Source organism: Delphinapterus leucas, chromosome 2 (assembly GCF_059928025.1).
Source record: "Delphinapterus leucas isolate spDelLeu-1000000601 "Yukka" chromosome 2, BTC_Dleu_Yukka2, whole genome shotgun sequence".
In the NCBI taxonomy this organism is placed as follows: domain Eukaryota; kingdom Metazoa; phylum Chordata; class Mammalia; order Artiodactyla; family Monodontidae; genus Delphinapterus; species Delphinapterus leucas.
The window spans coordinates 96,011,134-96,033,553 of record NC_143130.1 but is presented as its reverse complement, the minus strand read 5'-3'; the positions used below and the strand labels follow the sequence as shown (position 1 = coordinate 96,033,553).

General features: G+C 42.7%; 2 protein-coding genes across 11 annotated transcripts in view; both read left to right on the top strand.

The window, feature by feature from the left end:
* The window catches only part of GANC (glucosidase alpha, neutral C), an 82,724-nt gene extending 68,607 nt beyond the window's left edge, over window positions 1-14,117 (top strand). For 2 of the 9 annotated variants that reach the window (XM_022587362.3, XM_022587361.3), the window contains exons 23-24: window positions 3,253-3,356; window positions 3,954-5,875. In XM_022587362.3, coding sequence (XP_022443070.1) covers window positions 3,253-3,356; window positions 3,954-4,063 — 214 coding nt within the window. In that variant the 3' untranslated portion in view covers window positions 4,064-5,875. The other 7 variants (XM_022587365.3, XM_022587366.3, XR_002646562.3 and 4 more) reach the window with 7 other exon arrangements.
* A 100-nt stretch (window positions 14,118-14,217) lies between these two features.
* The window catches only part of CAPN3 (calpain 3), a 49,398-nt gene continuing 41,195 nt past the window's right edge, over window positions 14,218-22,420 (top strand). For both annotated transcript variants that reach the window (XM_022587371.2, XM_089904970.1), the window contains exon 1: window positions 14,218-14,527. In XM_022587371.2, the coding sequence (XP_022443079.1) occupies window positions 14,219-14,527 (309 nt within the window). In that variant the 5' untranslated portion in view covers window position 14,218. The remainder of the gene's footprint in view (window positions 14,528-22,420) is intronic.

Genomic DNA, 22,420 nt, shown 5'->3' with positions numbered 1-22,420 from the left:
TTCTAAGAATTTGTCCATTTCTTCCAGGTTTTCCATTTTATTGGCATAGAGTTGCTTGTAGTAGTCTTTTATGATGCTTTGTATTTCTGCAGTGTCCATTGTAACTTCTCCTTTTTCATTTCTAATTTTATTGATTTGAGTCCTCTCCCTCCTTTTCTTGATGAGTCTGGCTAAAGGTTTATCAATTTTATCTCTCAAAGAACCAGCTTTTAGTTTTATTGATCTTTGCTACTGTTTTCTTTGTTTCTATTTCATTTATTTCTTCTCTGATCTTTATGATTTTTTTCCTTAGACTAACTTTGGGTTTTGTTTGTTTTTCTTTCTCTAGTTCCTATAGGTGTACGGTTATATTGTTTATTTGAGATTTTTCTTGTTTCTTGAGGTAGGATTGTATTGCTATAAACTTCCCTCTTAGAACTGCTTTTGCTCCATCCCATAGGTTTTGGATCATCGTGTTTTCATTGTCATTTGTCTCTAGGTATTTTTTGATTTCCTGTTTGATTTTTTCAGAGATCTCTTGGTTATTTAGTAACGTGTTGTTTAGCCTCCATGTGTTTGTGTTTTTTACATTTTTTTCCCTGTATTAACTTCTAATCTCATAGCATTGTGGTTGTCAAAGATGCCTGATATGATTTCAGTTTTCTTAAATTTACCAATGCTTGATTTGTGACCCAAGATGTGATCTATCCTGGAGAATGTTCTGTGTGCACTTGAGAAGAAAGTGTAATCTGTTTTTGGACGGAATGTCCTATAAATATCAATTAAATGTATCTGGTCTATTGTGTCATTTAAAGCTTGGGTTTCCTTATTAATTTTCCATCTGGATGGTATGTCCATTGGGTAAGTGAGGTGTTAAAAGTCCCCCACTATTATTGTGTTACTGTCGATTTTCTCTTTTACAGCTATTAGCATCTGCCTTATGTACTGAGGTACTCCTGTGTTGGGTGCATATATATTTATAATTCCTATATCTTCTTCTTGGATTGATCCCTTGATCATTATGTAGTGTCCTTCCTTGTCTCTTGTAACATTATTTTAAAGTCTATTTTATCTGATATGAGTATTGCTACTCCAGCTTTCTTTTGATTTCCATTTGCATGGAATATCTTTTTCCATCCCTTCACTTTCAGTCTGTATGTATCCCTAGGTCTGAAGTTGGTCTCTTGTAGACAGCATATATATGGGTCTTGTTTTTGTATCCATTCAGCAAGCCTGTGTCTTTTGGTTGGAGCCTTTAATCCATTCACATTTAAGGTAATTACCGATATGTATATTCCTATTACCATTTTCTTAATTGTTTTGGGTTTGTTTTTGTAGGTCCTTTTCTTCTCTTGTGTTTCCCACTTAGAGAAGAAGTTCCTTTAGCATTTGTTCCTTTCACATTTATTGTTGTAAAGTTCCTTTAGCATTTGTGTTTCCTGCCTAGAGAAGTTCCTTTAGCATTTGTTGTAAAGCTGGTTTGGTGGTGCTGAATTCTCTTAGCTTTTGCTTTTCTGTAAATCTTTTGATTTCTCTGTTGAATCTGAATGAGATCCTTGCCGGGTAGAATAATCTTGGTTGTAGTTTATTCCCTTTCATCACTTTAAATATATCATGCCACTCCCTTCTGGCATGTAGAGTTTCTGCTGGGAAATCAGTTGTTAACCTTATGGGAGTCCCCTTGTATGTTATTTGTCGTTTTTCCCTTGTTGCTTTTAATAACTTTTCTTTGTCTTTAACTTTTGTCAATTTGATTACTATGTGTCTTGGAGTGTTTCTCCTTGGGTTTATCCTGCCTGGGATTCTCTGCACTTCCTGAGCTTGGGTGGCTGTTTCCTTTCCCATGTTAGGGAAGTTTTCGACTATAATCTCTTCAAATAATTTCTCAGGTCCTTTCTCTTCTCCTTCTGGGTCCACTATAATGCAAATGTTGGTGCATTTAATGTTGTCCCAGAGGTCTCTTAGGCTGTCTTCATTTCTTTTCATTCTTTTTTCTTTATTCTGTTCCATGGCAGTGAATTCCACCATTCTGTCTTCCAGGTCACTTACCTGTTCTTTGGCCTCAGTTATTCTGCTATTGATTCTTTCTAGTGTATTTTTCATTTCAGTTATTGTATTGTTCATCTCTGTTTGTTTGTTCTTTAATTTTTCTAGGTGTTTGTTCTTTAATTCTTCTAGGCCTTTGTTAAACATTTCTTGCATCTTCTCGATCTTTGCCTCCATTCTTTTTCCGAGGTCCTGGATCATCTTCACTATCATTATTCTGAATTCTTTTTCTGGAAGGTTGCCTATCTCCACTTCATGTAGCTGGTTTTCTGGGGTTTTATCTTGTTCCTTCATCTGGTACATAGTCCTCTGCCTTTTCATTTTTGTCTATCTTTCTGTGAACGCGGTTTTCGTTCCACAGGCTGCAGAATTGTAGTTCTTCTTGCTTCTGCTCTCCTAATTGTTTTCTTTGTTTGCTTGTTTTGGTTTTTTTGTTTTTAACTTATTTTTATTTATTTATCGCTTATTTTGGCTGTGCCGGGTCTTAGTTGTGGCATTCCGACTTCTTAGTTGCAGCATGCATGTGGGATCTAGTTCCCTGGCCAGGGATCGATCCTGGGCCACCTGCATTGGGAGCATGGAGTCTTACCCACTGGACCACCAGGAAAGTCCCTCCTACTTGTTTTGATGTGGGTATTTTCTCAGTCACCCAATGTATAGGAGTCACTCAGCTAGTTTCCGGATTTCTCTCAAAGGGAATTGCTCCATGTGTAGCTTTATATTCAGTGCATCTGTGGAAGGAGGGAAATTCAGAGGGCTTTTATGTTGCCATCTTGGCCTGGAGCCCCCCAGGAGTATTTTTCAACCACTTCATGAACGTCCCTTCCTTATTGTCTCTGTCTTCCTTTCCTTCCCTCTCTGAAAAATAAAAAAGAATTCAGTAAAAATTCCCATTAATCCAATTTATTCATCTCTTCAGCCATTCATCAAGTATCTGATTTCTTACAATTTGATTGTAGCATCCAAGTGACATTTGGGACTTCAGTATCCTTAAGTGATGCCTCTCCAAATGGCTTGTTAGAGGGAGACTACTGGTTAGCTTGTCCTCGGCACATTGGGTCATCTTTTTCCATCTCTTCATCCTAGTAAATGTGACCACTATATGTTTCATGCCTCCACAGAGAAAGATGGGAGGGGAACTCACAAGGCTCGGGATGGTGACCTGGTAACCAGTCCAAACCCCTATTCCTCTCCTTCTCCTAATGCCATTTGTTATATCTATTCCAGTTGTGCTGACAAGAGGGGTCATTATCCCAGCAAGTGTGTGGTGGAGCAGATTTTGGTCCTAGGCCTCAAGAAGCATCCATCTTCTGTGACCAGCCACTCACCTGGTGAGGAAACAGGCCATTTGTTTTTGTAAACATAGAAGTATCTGCAGTGAAGAGATGATTAGTCTAAAACTGACAAAATGTCCTTAGCCAAGTGGACTCTGCTCTTTCTGGCAGGAGTCAAATATACTAGTATCTAGAGGGCGTGAGGCCATTCTGCTTCTCTTCATCAACTGGTCTTTCTGCTCGTTGTAAGCAGTTAATATTTTCCTAAAGGAAATTATTTGGGACTTGAAATAATATTGTAGGTTCTCTGAATATTTTTTTTAAACTGTAGATATCTGAAGTCCTGGGGAATCCTGCTCATGGAGTTTATGGAGTTTCTTAAAGGACATGGGATAGGATATATCCTTTTTTACCTACTGAATTTGTTGGACAAATCACTTTGTTCCTTAGTTTGTTTTCTATCAGTCTTGCACTCAAAACAGTGGAGTGTTTCATGTTTTAAAATTTCATGGAAGTCCATGGGTACAAGTACTATTAATTTGGATTCTCCTATATGGGGCATAAGGTTTTATAACAGAGTCAGAAACATTTTAAATTCAAAATTTCTCTCCTAGATGTTCATCAAACTTTCCCTTTTACAATTTTGATATCTAGATGGTAAAGCTCAGCCTGTGGCTTTTACATATTGTGCCAAAACATCCACCCTGAACCTGGAGAAGTTCTCACTGAACATTGGTGCTGACTGGAAGGTCCAAATCCAGTGACAGAGCAGTGCACCTGGTGACAAGTGATGGGAGCAGCTGCACGTTTCTGCCTTTCCACGGGCCTTTTTTTGCGATTTGTGCTGCATGCTATTGACTTCTCTGGCTCAAAGTCATCTTTCATAAGTCACCAGTTTCCTAACGAACAATAGCTTTCAGATTTTTCAGATGTTACATTTTTAGATGTGCTAATAATACTCTTTGTGTCACACACGCCCTCTCCTCCTACATGCAAGTGGCCCAGAGACATTTATAGCGTTCACAGATCTCGCATTGCTCCTTGGGCCATGACCTGTGGTATGCACTCTGGCCCAGTGGGCAGTTTCTCTTTGAGCACAGCTGGATGGGTTTGTTTTATGTGAGAAGTGGGCCAAGCCCACCCACCTTGTGGAAGCTTGTCTCAGTCCATGTGGCAGAGCCACTCGGGCTCCAGCAGCTGAGCTGCTCAAGGCCTATCTCCAAGTGGACAGCAGCTTCTGGTGCCCCCCCACCCCAGTTATCTTTTACCCACTTAGACCTGGACAAGACAACCTTTTCTGCTTGGAGTGTATTCACTGCAGCAACAGGGAGTTACTCTACCCTAGAGACTGACTCAGGAACACAAAGGGCTCTTTTCCCTGTCATGTTTTTTGGGGTCCAAAGTTCCAAATTAATCTCCTAAAAATTCTAATTTCTTTATATTAATTTTTTTATTAAATACTGTCCACTAACCAAAGCTTATTTGTAATATGAATAAGCTATAATTTAAAATAATAAAATAATTACCCATGTCCCCACCCTCAAACTTCAGAAATAGAACACAGGGCCGGGATGAGGGGGAGGCAAGTAAGGCACTTGCCTGGGGCACAAAATTTAAGGGGATGCCCCAAATCACAGTAATCAAAATAAATAATATTTTAATGCAATACTTTTAAAAATCAAAATTAACAGCAGGGCTTCCCTGGTGGAGCAGTGGTTGAGAGTCCGCCTGCCGACGCAGGGGACGTGGGTTCATGCCCTGGTCTGGGAAGATCCCACATGCTGCGGAGCGGCTGGGCCCGTGAGCCATGGCCGCTGAGCCTGCGCGTCCGGAGCCTGTGCTGTGCAACGGGAGAGGCCACAACAGTGAGAGGCCCACGTACCACAAAAAAAAAAAAAAAAAAAAGACAAAATTAACAGCAAAAAAAAATCCATGATGAACAAAATATCAAAATTTTAAATAAGGACAGGATCGATAGTACTGCGTTTTACTTTTGCCTCAGACTCTAGTACAGTGTGGCGTGGGCTAGAACACTACACCATGCCAGTTCCCCAGGATGCTCCCCAGGGACGCCCTGCGGCCGCAGCATCTGCTGGGGCAGTCACATGTCCTCAGCACTGCTCAACATGCACATTTGCTTATCAGGCTTCTTCCACTCAGCAGCTTGCCAACTGCCACCTCTATGCCTCTGTTCCCTGGGTCCCAATATCCACAGTCTGCCCTCCACCTATGCAAATCCTACCATCCATCCAGGCCCAACTCAAATCCCACTTCCCCACAGAGCCTTTCTAACTACCCTAACACCCTCAACTCCCCTTTACTATGAGCAGTGATTTTGCCCTTCTCTGAAATGCTGCCCCACTTATAATATGCATTCTGCTTAGCATTCTCAGGGATGGTGCCTCAGTGTTTCAGGTTTGTCTGTCTTGTTCCCTTACTAGATTGTATGTTCTTCAAGATCATGTTATATTTGTCTTATATCTGCCAGAGCACGATTATACTTGGCTTTTAGTAATGGTTGGCTGTAATTGGTTGACTGATGGATTTGATTTATTTAAAATTGAGAATTGAATGTATTTGTTTCTAATTTACTCTTCTGACCTAGAACTCTTCCCTCCAGATATAGTAAACATTACACATTTCCTCATGGACACATTTGATTGTATCAGTTGAGATTTGAGCTTTGCACCATATATAAGCGCACATAGACACATATAGATTCTTTGCTCCTATTTCTGTAAGTTTTGCAATTAAGGAGAAAGGAAGAAGCCTCCATTAGCTGAAGTCCGATTTCCCAGCTTCAAGTTTCCCTTGCCAAGCTACAGTAAGACTTAAACTGAAAACTGAATGCTCTTACCTAATATAAATGATGGTTTTTAACAGCATTAAGGCTGAATAATTAAGACCTATCTTCAGTTCAACATTTATTATGTGTCTATTATTCATCCATTTAAAATATTTTTGGAGGAAGGAATGAAATAAGAACTTTAGAGTAGGTTAGTGAGGAACTGCTCTGTCTTGACCCAGAACTATCCTGAAAGGTTTAACTAGATACATTGAATGGAGAGAAATACATCCTGGGTGTTCTTAAATGTTATCTGCTCTTATTGCTTCTCACACTTTACCCCCCTCCTATATCTGAAGCTCAGGACCAGAGAGCTAAGCGGGGCCGAGTTGGCCTACAGTGTTGAGTTACCTTGTTGTGGCTAATTCTCGATATGTTTTCTCAGGAAACTGGATTTTATGTAAGAACTTAGAATCATTTTAACAAAGATTCAAACAAAGCTCTAAAATGAATATATAATGTGTCTTTCCTTTAAGACTTAAATGCCAAGGAATGAGTTGACAAATCAGTTTAAACGTTAGAAACTGCTCAAGAGAAATATGGGCAAAGGTAATTCATAAAAGAAATTGAAATAGGCAAAATAAGCATGAAATATGCTCAGCATTGTTAATATTCAGAGAAATGGGGGTGTCCATGATTGGCCAAGATTAAAATGAAAATGTCCAGTGCTAATGCTGGTGTGGGGAATAGGCATTTTCGTGCATCATTGGTGGAATTATGCTAAGTATAATCTTTCTGGATGGCAATCTGGCAATAGCATCAAAATTTTAAATTTGCTTTAACCCAGAAATTCCACTTCAGATAAACCAGATAAATTGCTCAGAGCTACTAATTGTAATGTGGATTATACTATGGAAAACTAGAAATAAACTAAATGTCCTTTATCAGGGGATTGGTTAAATATAGCCCTTTCATACAGTAGAATATTATGCAACCATTAAAATAACAATGTATATATATCAACATAGAAGTATGTGTTTGATAAAATATTTACTGAGTGATTTCATTTATGTAAGTTTATAATAAACAGACCAAAGCTGGGGACTTCCCTGATGGTCCAGTGACTGAGACTCCACGCTCCCAATGCAGGGGGCCTGGGTTTGATCCCTGGTCGGGGAACTAGATCCCACATGCTGCAACTAAGAGTTCACACACCGCAACGAAGATCCCGCATGCAGCAACGAAGATCCCGTGTGCCGCAACTAAGACTTGGCGCAGCCAAATTAATTAATTAATATTTTTTAAAAAAAACAGAATTGAGGCACATCCTATACTGCTCAAAATGTGAAGGCCATGAAAAACAGGTCTGAGGAACTGTTCCAGATTAAAGGGGGACTAAAGAGACATGACAACAAATGTATGATCCTGGGTTCCATCCTGGAACTATAAGGGACATTACTGGGACAGTTGGCAAAACTTGAATAGGATCTTTTGATTACATGGTAATTTTCCTAATTTTGAGAATTGTACTATGATTACATAGAAGAATTTCCTTATTTTTAGGAAATACATACGGAAGTATTAAAGTAGCATAGCTCTGACTTACTCTCAAATGGCTCAGAAAATAATTTATGTATGTATGAGAAAAAGAGACAGAGAAAATTGACAAAATGTATTAAAATGTTATAACTGAAGAATCTGCATGAAGGGTATACAGGAATTCCTTACACTATATTTTCAACTTTCCTGTTAAGTTTTAAACTATTTCAAAACAAAAAGTTTTAAAAACAAAGATGCTGGGCCATATCTTCCTAGTATCTAATAGCTTTAAAATGTTTGCTTTCTATTGTTGTAAAGGCTTATAAGCTGTAGCATGTAAAATAGGATGAAACAAATGGAGTTAAGAATGAACTCCAAGCCACTATGTAGAACAGTATGGAGGTTTCTTAAAAAAACTAAAAATGGAATTACCATATGATCTTGCAATCCCACTCCTGGGCATATATCCAGAGAAGACTGTAATTCAAAAAGATACATGCACCCCTATGTTCATAGCAGCACTATTCACAATAGCCAAGACATGGAAGTAACCTAAGTGTCAATCAACAGATGAATGGGTAAAAGATGTGGTATACACATACAATGGAATATTACTCAGCCATAAAAAGAATGAAATAATGGGACTTCCCTGGTGGTCCAGTGGGTAAGACTCACTTGCTCCCAAGGCAAGGGGCCTGGGTTCAATCCCTGGTCGGTGAATTAGATCCCACATTCATGCTGCAACTAAAGAGTGCACATGCTGTAACAAAGATCCTGCATGCCGCAAGTAAGACCCGACACAGCCAAAATAAATATTTAAAAATATATAAATAAAAAAATTTTTTAAAGAATGAAATAATGCCACTTGCAGCAAATGGATGGACCTAGAGATTATCTTACTAAGTGAAGTAAGTCATACCGAGAAAGACAAATATCATACGACATCGCTTATATGTGGAATCTAAAAAAAAAATGATACAAATGAATTTACAAAACAGAAACAGACTTACAGACATGGAAAACAAACTTATGGTTACCAAAGGGGAAAGTGGGGGAGAGGTAAATTAGGAGTCTGGGATTAACAGATACACATTACTATATATAAAATAGATAAACAACAAGCACCTACTGTATAACACAGGAAACTATATTCAGTATCTTGTAAAAACCTATAATGGGAAAGAATCTGGAAAAGTATATGTATATCTGAATCACTTTGCTGTACACCTGAAACTAACACAACATTGTAAATCAACTATACTTCAATTAAAATTTTTTCTAATAAAAATAAAAATAATGAACTCCAGTACAAGAAAACACCTTTATTTCTGATGCAGCAGACCTCTTCAGAATCATCAGATCAGCTGTTCTTCACCGGAGAAATGCCGGGCCAAACCAAGCCCCCTACTTCAGGGAACACAAATACCACCCTCGGAGCACTAGGCCAGCAGCCCCTGACCTCACACCACCCACACTATGGCAGCGCTGTACGTGCTTCTATATGTGCTTCCCCACAGAGGTCCTGTCTGACTGCAGGAGCTGACCATGGAGCTTTCAGGAGGGTATTCACACTAAGAAATAGAATGGAATACATGTTTATGTCAGGCATTTATTTAGGGCAGATGCCCTGTATAGTGGTCAGGGAAAGTCCTTCATGCATTTGGAAGGCCAGTTTTGTCACCTTCCTTTTTTTCCCAGGTCTAAATCATCCTGTGGATCCTGGCTATAGTGGACCTGGGGTGGTCAGTTCCTGACAGAAGTGATCCGAGGATGTAGATTCCAGTTTGACCAGGTACCAAAACATTCCCTGCCCTAGAGGCCTAGTTTCTTTTTTTCAATATTTATTTATTTACTTGGCTGCACCGGGTCTTAGTTGCAGCATGCGGGATATAGTTCCCTGACCAGGGATCGAACCCAGGTCCCCTGCATTGGGAGCACGGACTCTTAGCCACTGGACCACCAGGGAAGTCCTGGCTGTTTTCATTTAAATGTACCTATAGGACTATTTATGTTCTGGGGTACAACTCACTTTCAGAACTAAGTGAATTCTAGGGTCCTGGTCCCACACATCAACATGACCAGGGCCAGTCCCAGATTGGGCCATTCTCCTAAAGGCTCCGTAGAGTGGAAAGCACAGCTCGTCACCGTGAGTTTGCCTTAAAGTTGTGCTGAGCCTTACATCCTGGTTAACTAATACCGGCCTATCAGATTGTTGTAGCCCTAGGGAAGACAGCAGTTCTAGAGTTTGGTCTGCGTGCAGAATTCCTTCACTTTTTCACATCCTTTTCAGTATCAGTGTATCATAGTGATAGGCAGCAGAAACACAGTCAAAACACATAAATATTTGGAGTTTAATGGGTTTTAGCTCATAACTGACCATCTTACCTAAAAGCCTTCTTAGTCATGGAACTCCTATGACCATATCAAGCATTCCACTCTGCTTTTAAGATTTCCATCTACCAAACTCTCTGAATGCCCAGCATAATTCCGCGGGTGGGGGTGGGGGGGAGTGGCACTCTAGACTAAAATAACTTCTCAGTCCAGGGCATAGAAAGCCATCAGCAACTCCACTGGAAACAGATTACCATATTAACCGCAGACAACGGGGGCCATATAGCTCACATTCTAGCAGAAATAAAGGAGACATTGGCATCCGATATCAGATCTGCCTGTCTTATGACCAGCTAAAGACTGCAGTGCCACAGCAAGGCCAACCAGAATCAGACAGCTGCTTCTTGACTGTTGTTTTCAGCACGGCTGATGGTGTTAGATTTCACTCCCATCAGAGCTAGGGGAAGGGAAGCCCTGACTATTTATATGCAAGGATCCAGAGATCTTATGCCTAATGCACATTACTGGAGTCTTAGTCATGCATTTATTCCTTCACTGGATATCAGGAGACCTGGGGTCTAGTTTGGTTCTGTAGTGAACTGGCAGAATGACCTTGACCATGTCATTTAATCTCTCTAGGCTTTGGTTTCCTCTTTTGTTCAAGAAAAGAGATAAGCTCTAAAATTCTGTGAGTTTCCCATGACTTAACTGTAAAAATAGAGCAGATATCTCAAGTTTTCTCAGCTGTAAAATGGGATTAATCAAACGTGCAGGGTTGTGTACAGATTAAAAGTATTCCATGTGTATGGAAAGGAAAAAAATAGTAACTTTACTTTGGAGAAACCTGGTAGATGCCACCTTAGCCAAGTACTCAAGGTTGATATCACCAGTAATAAAATACATCAATGTCATGTACCCCCAGATCTGATTTGATGAGAAGGGTGCATAACCTCTGTGATATTCATCCCCCAAACCATAATCTCAGTCTAATCATGTGAAAAACATCAGACAAACTCAAGTCAGGGACATTCTACAACACACCTGACAAGTACTCTTCAAAAGTGCCAAGTTCAAGAGAGACAAAGACTGTGGAACTGTCAGAGATTGGAGGACACTAAGGAGATATGACAATTAAATGCAGTGCAGATCAAATTCTGTAACAGAAGGGGGAAAAAAGCACTAGCGGAAACACTGAAGAAATCAAAATATGTCTTGTAGTTCAGTTAGTGGTATCTTACCCACATTCATTTCTGACTTTTGATCATTGTACCATGGTTATGTAAGGTGTAAACATTAAGGGAGGCTGTTGAAGGGTATTCGGGAAATCTGTGCTATCTTTGCAATGCTTTTGTATGTTTAAAAGTACTTTAAAAGTTTTTAGGGGACTTTCCTGGTGGTACAGTGGTTAAAACCCCGCACTTTCAATGCAGGGGGCACGGGTTTGATCCCTGGCGGGGGAACTAAGATCCCACATGCTGCGCAGTGTCGCCAAAAAAAAAGAAAGTTTTTACAACTATGTGAAGTGGCTAGCTCACAGTAGGCACTTAATGAGTGGTAGGTGTTCTAATTATAAGCGAATGCATTAATCCCAACAGTGTTGAATCAAAGAAATGTTGATGGAAGACAGTGATACGCAATCATTAACTGCCTTGGCGCAACAGAAGCCATTCCAGCTGCAGATGCTGCCTGACCTTAGCTGAACTATGTTATAAAAACGAGTTCTTTATCCTTGAAGAGGCTCTGGGACTTGAAACCGCGCAGCTGTTCACATGCTCATCATCTACCTTTGTCTGTGGGCTCGGATTGGATTTCTCGCTGATAGCATGAGCTTCTACAGCTGTGCGGCTGAATAAACCTTGAGTGTGGACCTGCTAATCTGACAGGGGGTTTTATTCACAACAATTGGTAGAGCAAAATGAATAGCACCTTGCACACTGTGTGTTTGACACAGTATTCCCATTGTGCTATGACAAGAGGCTGATCTCCATCACACACCCATCTTCATTACCAAGGACGGAGCTAGCTTAGACAGCTGAGGAAAAGAAGGTCAGCTGTGTGGGGGCCAGAGACAGCTCCTCCCCCGGAGGCAGATCAGCCAAGATACTTTGATTGCATTGGCAAAGCGATAAGAAGCGGAAGAAATTTCTTCTCACGTAGGGAAACGTCATTCAACAGATATACAACACATATTTATTAAGAACCTTCTATGTGCTTAACCCTTACGGTGCAGTGGGGACCCAGTTCCCACCTTCACAGAGCTTATAGTCCTGTGGCAAACAGGAAGCTCAATAAAGAGAAACAATAAAATGTGGGTTGGTGCTGTGAATTTCAAGGTGGTATAGAGCTGGGACTCAAACATATGATGGCACATATTATGGCGGGAGAAGGAAACTGCCCCCCTTTGTTTTCCATTCCATTAGTGAGTTTGATGGTGGAAGTCAGTCTTTTTAGAGGCTCTTTTAGTGCAGGCAGATAGGCACGCCTCTGATTGGAGACTCTGTGACCACATGGTCCTGGGCAGATGCACTGTTCACATGGAAGATGGTCAACAAATGCTCATAAGGTGAAAGGCTGATTTGTGCCAATGAGTAACTGTCATTCAACCTGATATAACCCAAAATAATATTAACTTCGGTTCATCTCTAACATTTATTATGTGCTTAAGACAATCCTGCCACTATTTTAAATGTACACAATTTGTTTAGTTTTTACAACTCAATAACAGAATGACTATCATTATACCCATTTTATAGGTGAGAAAACTGAGACATAGGAAGAAAGGAAGAAGTAACTTACCTAAAGCTACACAGGCACAGCCAATGAGCAGCAGGCCTAGACTTTGAACCTAGGCAGTCAGCTTCAGATGCTGCCCTTCTCTATTCTGCCTCTCCAAGAGTAGTAATAAAGATCCTTGGGCATTTCCTTAGAGGGATGGGGCAATAAGCTGATGGTTCCTCAAAGCTGCAACCCCAGGGATCACGAGCCTGGCGGGACTCCCTATTTCAGCTGTCACTTCCTACCTTCTCTCATAGCCTCTAGCCTTGGGCTGATGAGATGGGCACATGGGAACAGGCAGAGCTGCAGTCTGGGACTAGCCTTCACTCAGCCACACTTGGTATATGGCCATCTCCTGACAGCCTGGGTAGCAGCTACCGTGAGTAGAAGACAAGGCAGAGGCCAGGCAGGCAACTTCCTTCCCCAGAGCCACTTGTGGTCTCATCTAAGAGCCCTGAAGCCAACTGTTTGGGTATGATATGCCAGGACTTGACGGCCAACCTGGCTCAGTATCCAATTCCAACTTCTGACTCAGATGCCTAATGTAGCACGCCTGAATAATCTGTACTCAGGTGCACTTTTTGTAGAAGATTTGGTCCCAGTGTTTATCTTGGGGGTGGGGAGAGACAAGGGATAGCTAGGTCAAGTGGGCAAGAAGAGACAGGGATTTTCTCAACTGAGGACTCTGCTGAGTGGCATTTTCCACCCAGACAGTTTCACTGAACACTGACATCAGAACATTCTAGAAGAGATGCCAAATCCAGTTGAATAATATTCTGATATCCTAGAATTTTAAAAAGTAAAAATCATGTTCTCAAAAATGCCTAGAACATTCTCCTAGAATTCAGTATCTCACATTCACCCTTGCAAGCTTTTTTCAATATTGTTTTCCATTAATTTGGTGGCTAATAGCTTGATAGTCTGGATAACTGCCAATTCAATAATGTATCTGCCATTCTTTGCTAAGTTTCAGTGTTCAATTTGCTCAAATATTCCCCTTTCATTTCCTGACAACACCAGAACTTAATGGCAACACAGGAACATCCCTGGCCAGGTCCTTCTCTCTCTCGAGAATGCAGTCTAGCTACACTGCTAGCCTCTCTCTTGCTCTCATACTCATGATCTTTCTTCATGTCTATTTTTGGTTTTCCTGGCTCAGGCTTCTTTGGGCCACTGAAACACAACCCTCACTTTCTTTCTCTCCCTCTGGCATGTATGCTGCTGGTAGGAGCCCCCTAAGTAAAAACTGCTACAGAAATCCTTACTCCTTCCTCAGGAAAACTGGATGGCTTCTGGATCACAGCTCAGTTTTTGACGTGAACACAAGCTGGACGACCTTCTGATGGGCTTTACACTTCGAAGTGGATGCGGACATTTTTCTCTCCAATGACAGAATCACTACGACTTCCTCTTTGCAGTTGCTTCCTTTCCTTAAAGGTAGCTGAATCTTGTTGTCTTTAAAAACTTGTTCCTTCCAAAGTTGCCTGTCATGCTGACCGTCATTAGCGCATCTGTGGCCCCACGGACAGGGGCTGAGCCCAGGTCTCCGGGGCCAATCCCCCAGGTAGCCCAGGGCAAGGGCACCGAGGCCGGCGGCGGAAACCCAAGTGGCATCTACTCGGCCATCATCAGCCGCAATTTTCCCATCATCGGGGTGAAAGAGAAGACATTTGAGCAGCTTCACAAGAAATGTCTAGAAAAGCAGGTTCTTTATGTGGATCCTGAGTTCCCACCGGACGAGACCTCTCTCTTTTATAGCCAGAAGTTCCCCATCCAGTTCATCTGGAAGAGACCTCCGGTGAGTAGCTGAGTGGTTGCAGCTTGGGTTTTTTTCCCTCAGAGAAGTTCTCCCACTCCGCACCTCCCCACAGCACAGCTCTGTGGTGCATGGGGCACTGGGCGAAGGATCCTGGCGGTAGCTCTGCAGGGCTGTGTCCTCAGGTGAGGCAGGGCTGATTCTTGCTCTCTGCTCTCTCTCTCTCTCAAAAAAAAAATCTTGCTCTTTATGAAAGCCATTGGAAGTCAGTTTAATTCACCCTTTCCCAGAACAAATTCCAAACTGGAATTTCCAAACAAGTTCCAAAATTCCGACCTGGAGAGTAGTCCAGATCTACCCTCCTCTTTAAGTATCTTGCATCTTTATAAGATTCCTTCACTTTCTTACTGAAGGGCTAAAATCATGATGTGCTTTTAAGTTTGCCAGTAGCCACGTCTCTCTGAAATGGAAAGAACCCTGGAAAGAGGAGAGTGGCAGCAAAGACTACTTTTTCATGCACAAAATGTTAGGATTAGAAGGAGAATCCCTTGCAATCATTTGAGTCCATCTACCTCACCTCACAAATGAGGAGATAAAGGCACACCAGAGTGAAGTACATCCAGGGCACGCATGACAGCCTGGATTAAAACACTGTTTCTTTTAGTGACTATTCCAGGAATAGTCAGGAAAGGAAAGTGAGGAAAGTCACATTCCCCCGGCTCCCTGCTCTGATCACACCTCCAGCATGACTCTTGTCCTTAATTCAAGAAATCTTTATTGAACATCTTCTAGAGCCAGAAACCAGGCAAGCAACTGAGGAGACAGCGTAATAAGGAAAACAAAACTTCCTGCTCTCCTGGAGCCTAGAGTCCTGAAGGCAAGACAGGCTTTGAACAAGAGTGATGAGTTTCAGGAGACAATGTTCAGGGCGCTTCAGAAGGCAAAGGAGAGCTAACCCAGGCCAGGGAGAGAAACCCTCCTGAGGAAACCATTTCATCCGAGCCCCAGTGCTATTCGTGAGCTTCAGCAGGTTAAACTGAGGCCCAGTGCTATTCATGAGCCATGTGTTTCTTTTGTTTTGTTTTGGCCAGTGCAGCTTGTGGGATCTTAGTTCCCTGACCAGGGATTGGACCCGGACGCTTGGCAGTGAAAGCGCAGAGTCCTAACCACTGGACCACCAGGGAAGTCCCAAGCCATGTGTTTCCTTTTAACCTGAGATGAAATATCCAGGTTAAATATCCAACAACCCGGTCCTCACCCTGTGTGTTCCACAAGGGCCCCTTTCCTCGCCTGCCGGCTCTATGCTCAGGCCCGTGACTGTCCTGAGGGCCCTCAGTTTGGAAGGGAGGACTGGAAAGAACTTCATTCTCCAACCCAGTCACTGCCCTACTGCGAGAGAACTGGGACACGTCGCATCCCTGATGAAATATCTTCAGTGACACTGTTCTCCCCTCCCCCCATGTTTTCAGATAAGTCCAAACTCCTTACCTGGGCTATAGGCCCTTCTCCAGCCAGCCCCGGCCTCCCTGTCCATCTCTCCGTCACCCTCTCTCCTGGACCCCTACACATTCAGCTGCTCTGTTGTTCTAAGTCTTCTCATACACAGCCTTTAGACCAGTCAAGATACTACTCAAAGCAATGTGTTTGAGTATCTCGTGCCTGATCTAAGTGAATCGGTCCAACTGAACAAGAGGATACGCGTATGAACCATCCCCTCATGGGCAGGAAACTGCCTGTCCTTTTGGGCCATTCCAGTCATCCCCATCAAATACAAAATGTGTGTTTGATTGTGAAATGTAAGTGCATCATTCGAGGGTGAAGGTGACCACATAAAGGGGGAATCACACTGGGTCGGGGAACTTGGCTGCTCACTCAGTTATCGGCTATGACAGCCTCTGGAATAAGGCGGTGAGCAAATGCTCCCATTTTCCCCATCTGCCTTTGCCTTGTGCATTCCAGGTTATTTCTCCATACTCTCCTGCAATCACTCTTAAAATCAGGGGCAACCTAGATCCCTTTTGCTTTTGGAGGGATGGGACATGGGCCAGCTGCAAGGCCTTGTGCATCTGGTACCCTCCTTCCCTTGGGAATGCAGGACCCCCAGATCGCTCCACGGAGACCCAGAAGCCCACGAGGGAATTCTCCCTTGGGAGGCAGCATCTCCCTTCTTGGTGCCTCTGCCCTTCCCGGCGAGGGCCCCTCCATAGGCAAGTTGACTCACATCCTCTTGTGGTGCAGGGCACAAGGATTCTGTGCAAGGATTCTGCATAGAAGATTCTGTGCAGTGCTAACCCTCTGAGTCAGCTCAGCTCACTAAGGCCACCAACAACAGAGACTGGCAATGTGTTCCTGAGCCTCCCCTGTCTCTGGCTCTAGGCAGAGTCACCTTTCAGGAAATTCCATCTCATTCCAGCCCCACCCTAACCTGGACCCCAGAGAAGCAGGAGTCCACCTATTTGGGAACCAGGTTAAGTCAGCTTCAGGTTAAACTGCACTTGATGGATACAGCCTCAGTGTCTCTTGGCTCTGCCAGGAGAGGTTATAACCTATTTGGGCCTCCCATTCACAGCTGAGTTGAGGTCAAAACTGCATCATTGATGGACAGCCACCCCCAATTTATCCCGTCAGCTCTTTCCCTAGGAAATCTGTTTTCCCTTCCTCCTCTGCCGTCTAAGCTCCTGGGGCTGATAGCTGAGACTCTGCATTTTCCCTGAGCCACTTTCTGCTCAGCTTTGTTTCCACTGGTTCTTGGGGGTTGGGGGAATTTACCATCTTTCCTTTATCTCCAGATCCAGTGCTTTATAACTGACCGGCAATGGCTGGGCCTCCAGCCATAGGCTGCCCAACTGCCTCTTCCCCTCAGGTCCTGTCCCCATGGCTCCATCTTTTCAGAGCCTGACCCTTTGCCAGTTTGGAGCTGGGTCCCAACTTCACCCACATTCCTCTGGTGTATGCCTTCCCTCTTACCTGTTATTATTATTACAACCCCATATCCAACTGTGCTTTGCCCCGGTTGGTCTAACCTGGCTCTCAGCCCTGCTCTCCTGCACTCCTTGGGTCAGCTAGCTCCCTCTGCCAACACCTAGGCCTGAGGAAACCTCTTTCCCAGACAGACAGCAGCCCCTTTATATTCTGAACAGGTGACTTTATTTCCTATAGTTTCCATACCTGGAAATCTCTTGATTTACACTCTTTTTAAGGCTAGAATTTAGGTAAGTTTCCCAAGTTGTAATTTATCACGAACCATCTTTCAACAAGTCTAGAAGATTTTGATGCTGGTACTAAGATCTTATCAGAGAGTATCCACGGAAGGTCACGACCACCACCCAGCTGAATGCAATTGGAGGAGGCTTTCTAATATAACATGCATCACAATTTCAGGGATGTTAAAATATGAGGGGGGAAAAGTACCTTGAGAATAGACAAATAAGACCCCTTTCCCCCTTAACTCACAGTCCTGCCATCCCCTTCCTACTCCTTTTCCCAAACCATTTCTTTCTCCTCTGCTGCCTAGCAGCCTGACTCCAACCCCACCAGCTGGGCTTTGCTGCTCTCTGTCTGACCTGGTCTCCTACCCCTTCCCAAGTCCCCAGCATCCAGGCAGAGCTAACTTCTCCCTTGTCCCAAGCTGTTACACCAGACAAAAATTAAAAAATAAAATAAATCACTACATTCTTCAGGTTAGGTCTTGTTACCACTACAAAATTATCTTTGATATTTTATACATATTTATCCAGACGTGTTTATATGTGAATTCTTACCGTGGCTGAATCGTCAGCTTTTCTCTTCAAGAGGAAAACACATAAGGAAAAAGTAGGAAGATTCTTGTAGTTATAGGAAGGGGGCTGGACATGGTTGTTTTCTAGGGGAAAAAAAAGGAAAAAAAAATGCTGATTTACTTACAAGAGAAAGGAGAGCTAGAACAGAAACCAAAGGGGGGTGGGGGAAGCAACAGGGCAGGAGACCACACAGGTGAGGGTCATCCCTCCCCTTGACCTGACCCTCAAAGACCTCTTTACCAATGAACTTGTGAAACGCCGGAGGCAAGTATATAACTTTTCTCAGTAAAGGGCGGAAGTTAGCATCTTGATTTACACAGGCCGAACTGGGCCAGCACACCAGGAAGTCAGAATGTGGAAAGCACAGGAGTGGGGAAAGACAGAAGCATAAAGAAGCAAGCTGCCCAGAACCCGCCGAACTGTGGTGGGAGGGAGGAGGGTCTGACCTCTCAGAGGCTATGATGTGGGGATTCAGGATCTCCAAGGAACCATGAGCCCTCAGCTAACACCTGGGAAGCATACTGCTTAAGAGAAGCTGACACTTGCTTTAACAGTTTCATCCAAACTTCAGGTTTAAATAATCACCATCAGAACTTTTAGGAGTGTATTATACCCCCCAAGAGCACCAGGAATAGAGAGTATATATTATAAAGCAGTATCAAAGCTGCTATAAAAAAACTCCTTATAAATCATAGGCTTGAAAAATGTTTGGGAACTACTACTTTTTGCCACTCCAGGTAGATGGACTTCTTTCCTGATGTTAAGGTTTTGAAGGGAAAACGATGCCCCCATCTCCTTTATTAACCTATGGTTAGTACTTTCTCAGTCTGAAAGTTCACCCTTATTTCTAGCCAGAACTCTTCCGGCCACAATTTTAGCACATTATATCCGGCCCTGATCCAGCAGACAGTGAAATTGAGTCAGCTGATTTCCTCTATATATTAATTCTCCTTATTCGTGAATAATGCCATCCTTCCTTTAGTTGCTTCAGATCAAATAGTCATAAAACTTCTCAACTCTACCCCATAGGTGTGATTTTTCCAACCCTGGAGTTGTCAATGCTATGATCCACATACAGTCGATCCTCAGGACTTGTGGATTCTGTATTTGTGAATTCACCTACTCACTGAAATTTATTTGTAACCCCCAAATCAATATCCATGGTGCCTCTTCGGTCATTTGCTGACATGTGTAGGGCAGTGAAAAATTTGAGTCTCCCTCCATGCATGTTCCCAGCTGAAGTCAGACAAGGTTACCCTCTGCCTTTTAGTTTCAGCTCTCAGACTATAACCAAGTATCGTTTTCATAGTCTGGTGCCACGTTTTTTCTCTGTTTAAAATGTCCCTGATGAAGACTTCCCTGGTGGCACAATGGTTAAGAATCTGCCTGCCAACGCAGGGGACACGGGTTCAAGCCCTGGTCCGGGAAGATCCCACATGCCACGGAACAACTGAGTCCATATGCCACAACTACTGAGCCTGCGCTCTAGGGCCCTCGGGCCACAACTACTGAGGCCGCGTGCCACACTACTGAAGCCCGCATGCCTAGAGCCCGTGCTCCACAACAAGAGAAGCCACCGCAATGAGAAGCCTGCACACAGCAACAAAGAGTAGCCCCTGCTCGCCGCTACTAGAGAAAGCCCACGCACAGCAGCAAAGACCCAACACAGCCAAAAATAAAATTAAAAAAAAAAAGAAGAGTAAACATGTTTAAAAAAAAAATGAAGCAAACAGGCTGAGGGCAAATAAATAAATAAATAAATAAATAAAATGTCCCCCAACGTGTAGCGCTGAAGTGCTATTTAGTGTTCCTAAGTGCAAGAAGGCTGTGATGTGCCTTGGAGAGAAAATACATGTGTTAGATAAGCTTCATTCAGGCATGAGCTATAGTGCTGTGAGTTCAATGTTAATGAATTAATATATATATTAAATAAGGTGTCTTTAAACAGAAACACACATAAAATAAGGTTATGTATTGACGGTAGACACCCGGGAATCTAATGCTGTATTTCCTCCGGGTGCAATGACTCAATATTCACTAACTGAGCACTCACAGTCACAGTGACTTTATAGAATGTAACTACCATGAATAATGAGAATCAACAGTATTCCTATGTTCTCTCTACTCCTAGGTATCACAGCTTGAGATAATACCCTATGAACAGTGTGATCAGTAGGAAACACTGCAACATAGTTTAATCTATTACAGTCATTATTCTTTTTGATGTTCAAATTGTCCCATCTTCAGACAATGGGAGCCTCCTACAAGTTGCTTGTATCATTTGACATGACCCCATTCATTTTCAATAGCTTCCTTGTTTTCTGGCCACAACAAAAAGTCTCAGGCTCATCTTGTACATTTCTTGCTCTAGATCTGGAATGAATCATTTCTTCAAGGAGGCTGGTTCCTTTTAGTCTGAACTAGAGTTAAAGAAAAGGAGTGAAATGTAGAAGACAGCTGCCTACTGACTTCCTGGGACCCAGTGCTTGGCCTTTACATCAGCACTCTGAAGTTGAAAGTTTTCTGACCATCTGTGGGGACACCAGAGGTCTGTTGTTCTAACGACCTCTTCCACATGCCCATCACCTCTATAATTAACACCCCACCCTGGGTAACTTCCCCGCAGGGGGTCACGTGACCTGAGTTACTCAATTCCAAAAAGAAGAAATCCTAGTTTGGCACAAAATAAATTTATTTCATTCCAGTGTGAGATGAGAGGGAGGGAGCAGAGCTACAGAAACACCGATGCTGTGTGCAGTGAGCCCTCTGCTTCTGGGCCTAGGGCTCAGTCGCTGTGTAGCTGCTTCTCTCAGGGATATTATCTTTCCAGTAGAACCAGCTGGGAGGTCTGCTTGTAATCTGTTTGAGTGTCATCGCCTGTCAGACAGTTTAGAAAGCAGTGGGGATCCCTGGGCTAGCTGCTAAAAGGAAGAATTGGGGGCATGGCGCAGAGTGGTCAAGACAGCTGGATTTAGAACCAAACAGACCTGGTCTGAACCTTGGCTCTGCCCCTACCAAGTCACATAAACTTTCCAAGTTTCGAGCTTCTCTTCTATAATGCACATAGTGATATTCTCATCATATGGCTGTATCTGAGTATCCATAAAATCCTACTAGGTGCTCAAGGTAAGGTGGCAATATTAGGATAGGCAGCTGAGGACAGGAGCATAACACGGTGACGAAGTGCACAGGCTTTCAAGTCAAAGAAACTGGATTCAAATCCCGACTCCACCTCTTACCAATGTGACCTCAGGCAAGTTACGGACCATTTCTGGGTCTCAGTTTCCTCCCATGTGAAAAGAAAATGAAAATTCCTACTTTCATAGAGTTGTTGTAAGGATTAAATGAGATACCGTACATGACTTGCTTAGCGCGATTGCTAATAGCGGTGACGGTAAGTGAAAGGCAAAATGAGGTACCCAGTTGAGAGCCAGCCCCCTCTCTACTCAGCAGAGAATCATCACAGTGCCATCCTGGAGTGGGGCTGGGGAAGCATAAGTTTTGGCGAAAGTGTGACAATTCTATAAATATCGATAACATTTAGGACTGCCTCCCATTATATTCCGCAAGACGGCAGCTCCTCCTGAAAGTCGTGATGGAGACAGGACCCTAGACATCATGGGAGGAACAAGCTGAAATAACTCAGCAGTAGAGCTCTGAGAATGGGAGGGGCAGAGACAGAAATAGCCAAGAAAGGTATGAGAAGATGCATTTCATTGATTATGAATAAAGAAGAGCATCTTTTCATAATTCATGTAGTTCTTGATTATTTATCTTGCTGTCCACGAAATAGCTGTTAATGTCTTTCGCTCATTTTTCTATTGAGTCGTTTGTTTTTTTCAACTTGAATTATAAGCATTCTTTATGTATCCTGGATACTAATCATTTATTGTTTAGATGTGCGTTTTTTCCCATTTTTTGGCCACATCACGTGGCGTGTGGGATCTTATTTCCCTGACCAGGGATCAAACCCGTGCCCCCTGCATTGGAAGCCCAGAGTCTTAACCACCGGACTGCCAGGGAAATCCAAACTTTTCCCTCTTTTAAGGGTATTGTTTTACTTAAAAAATTCTAAATTAAAAGCTCTTAATTAGAAGTTCTAAATTAATTCTTAATTTATTTTTTCCTTTATAGTTAGTGCTTTTTGTGTTCTGTT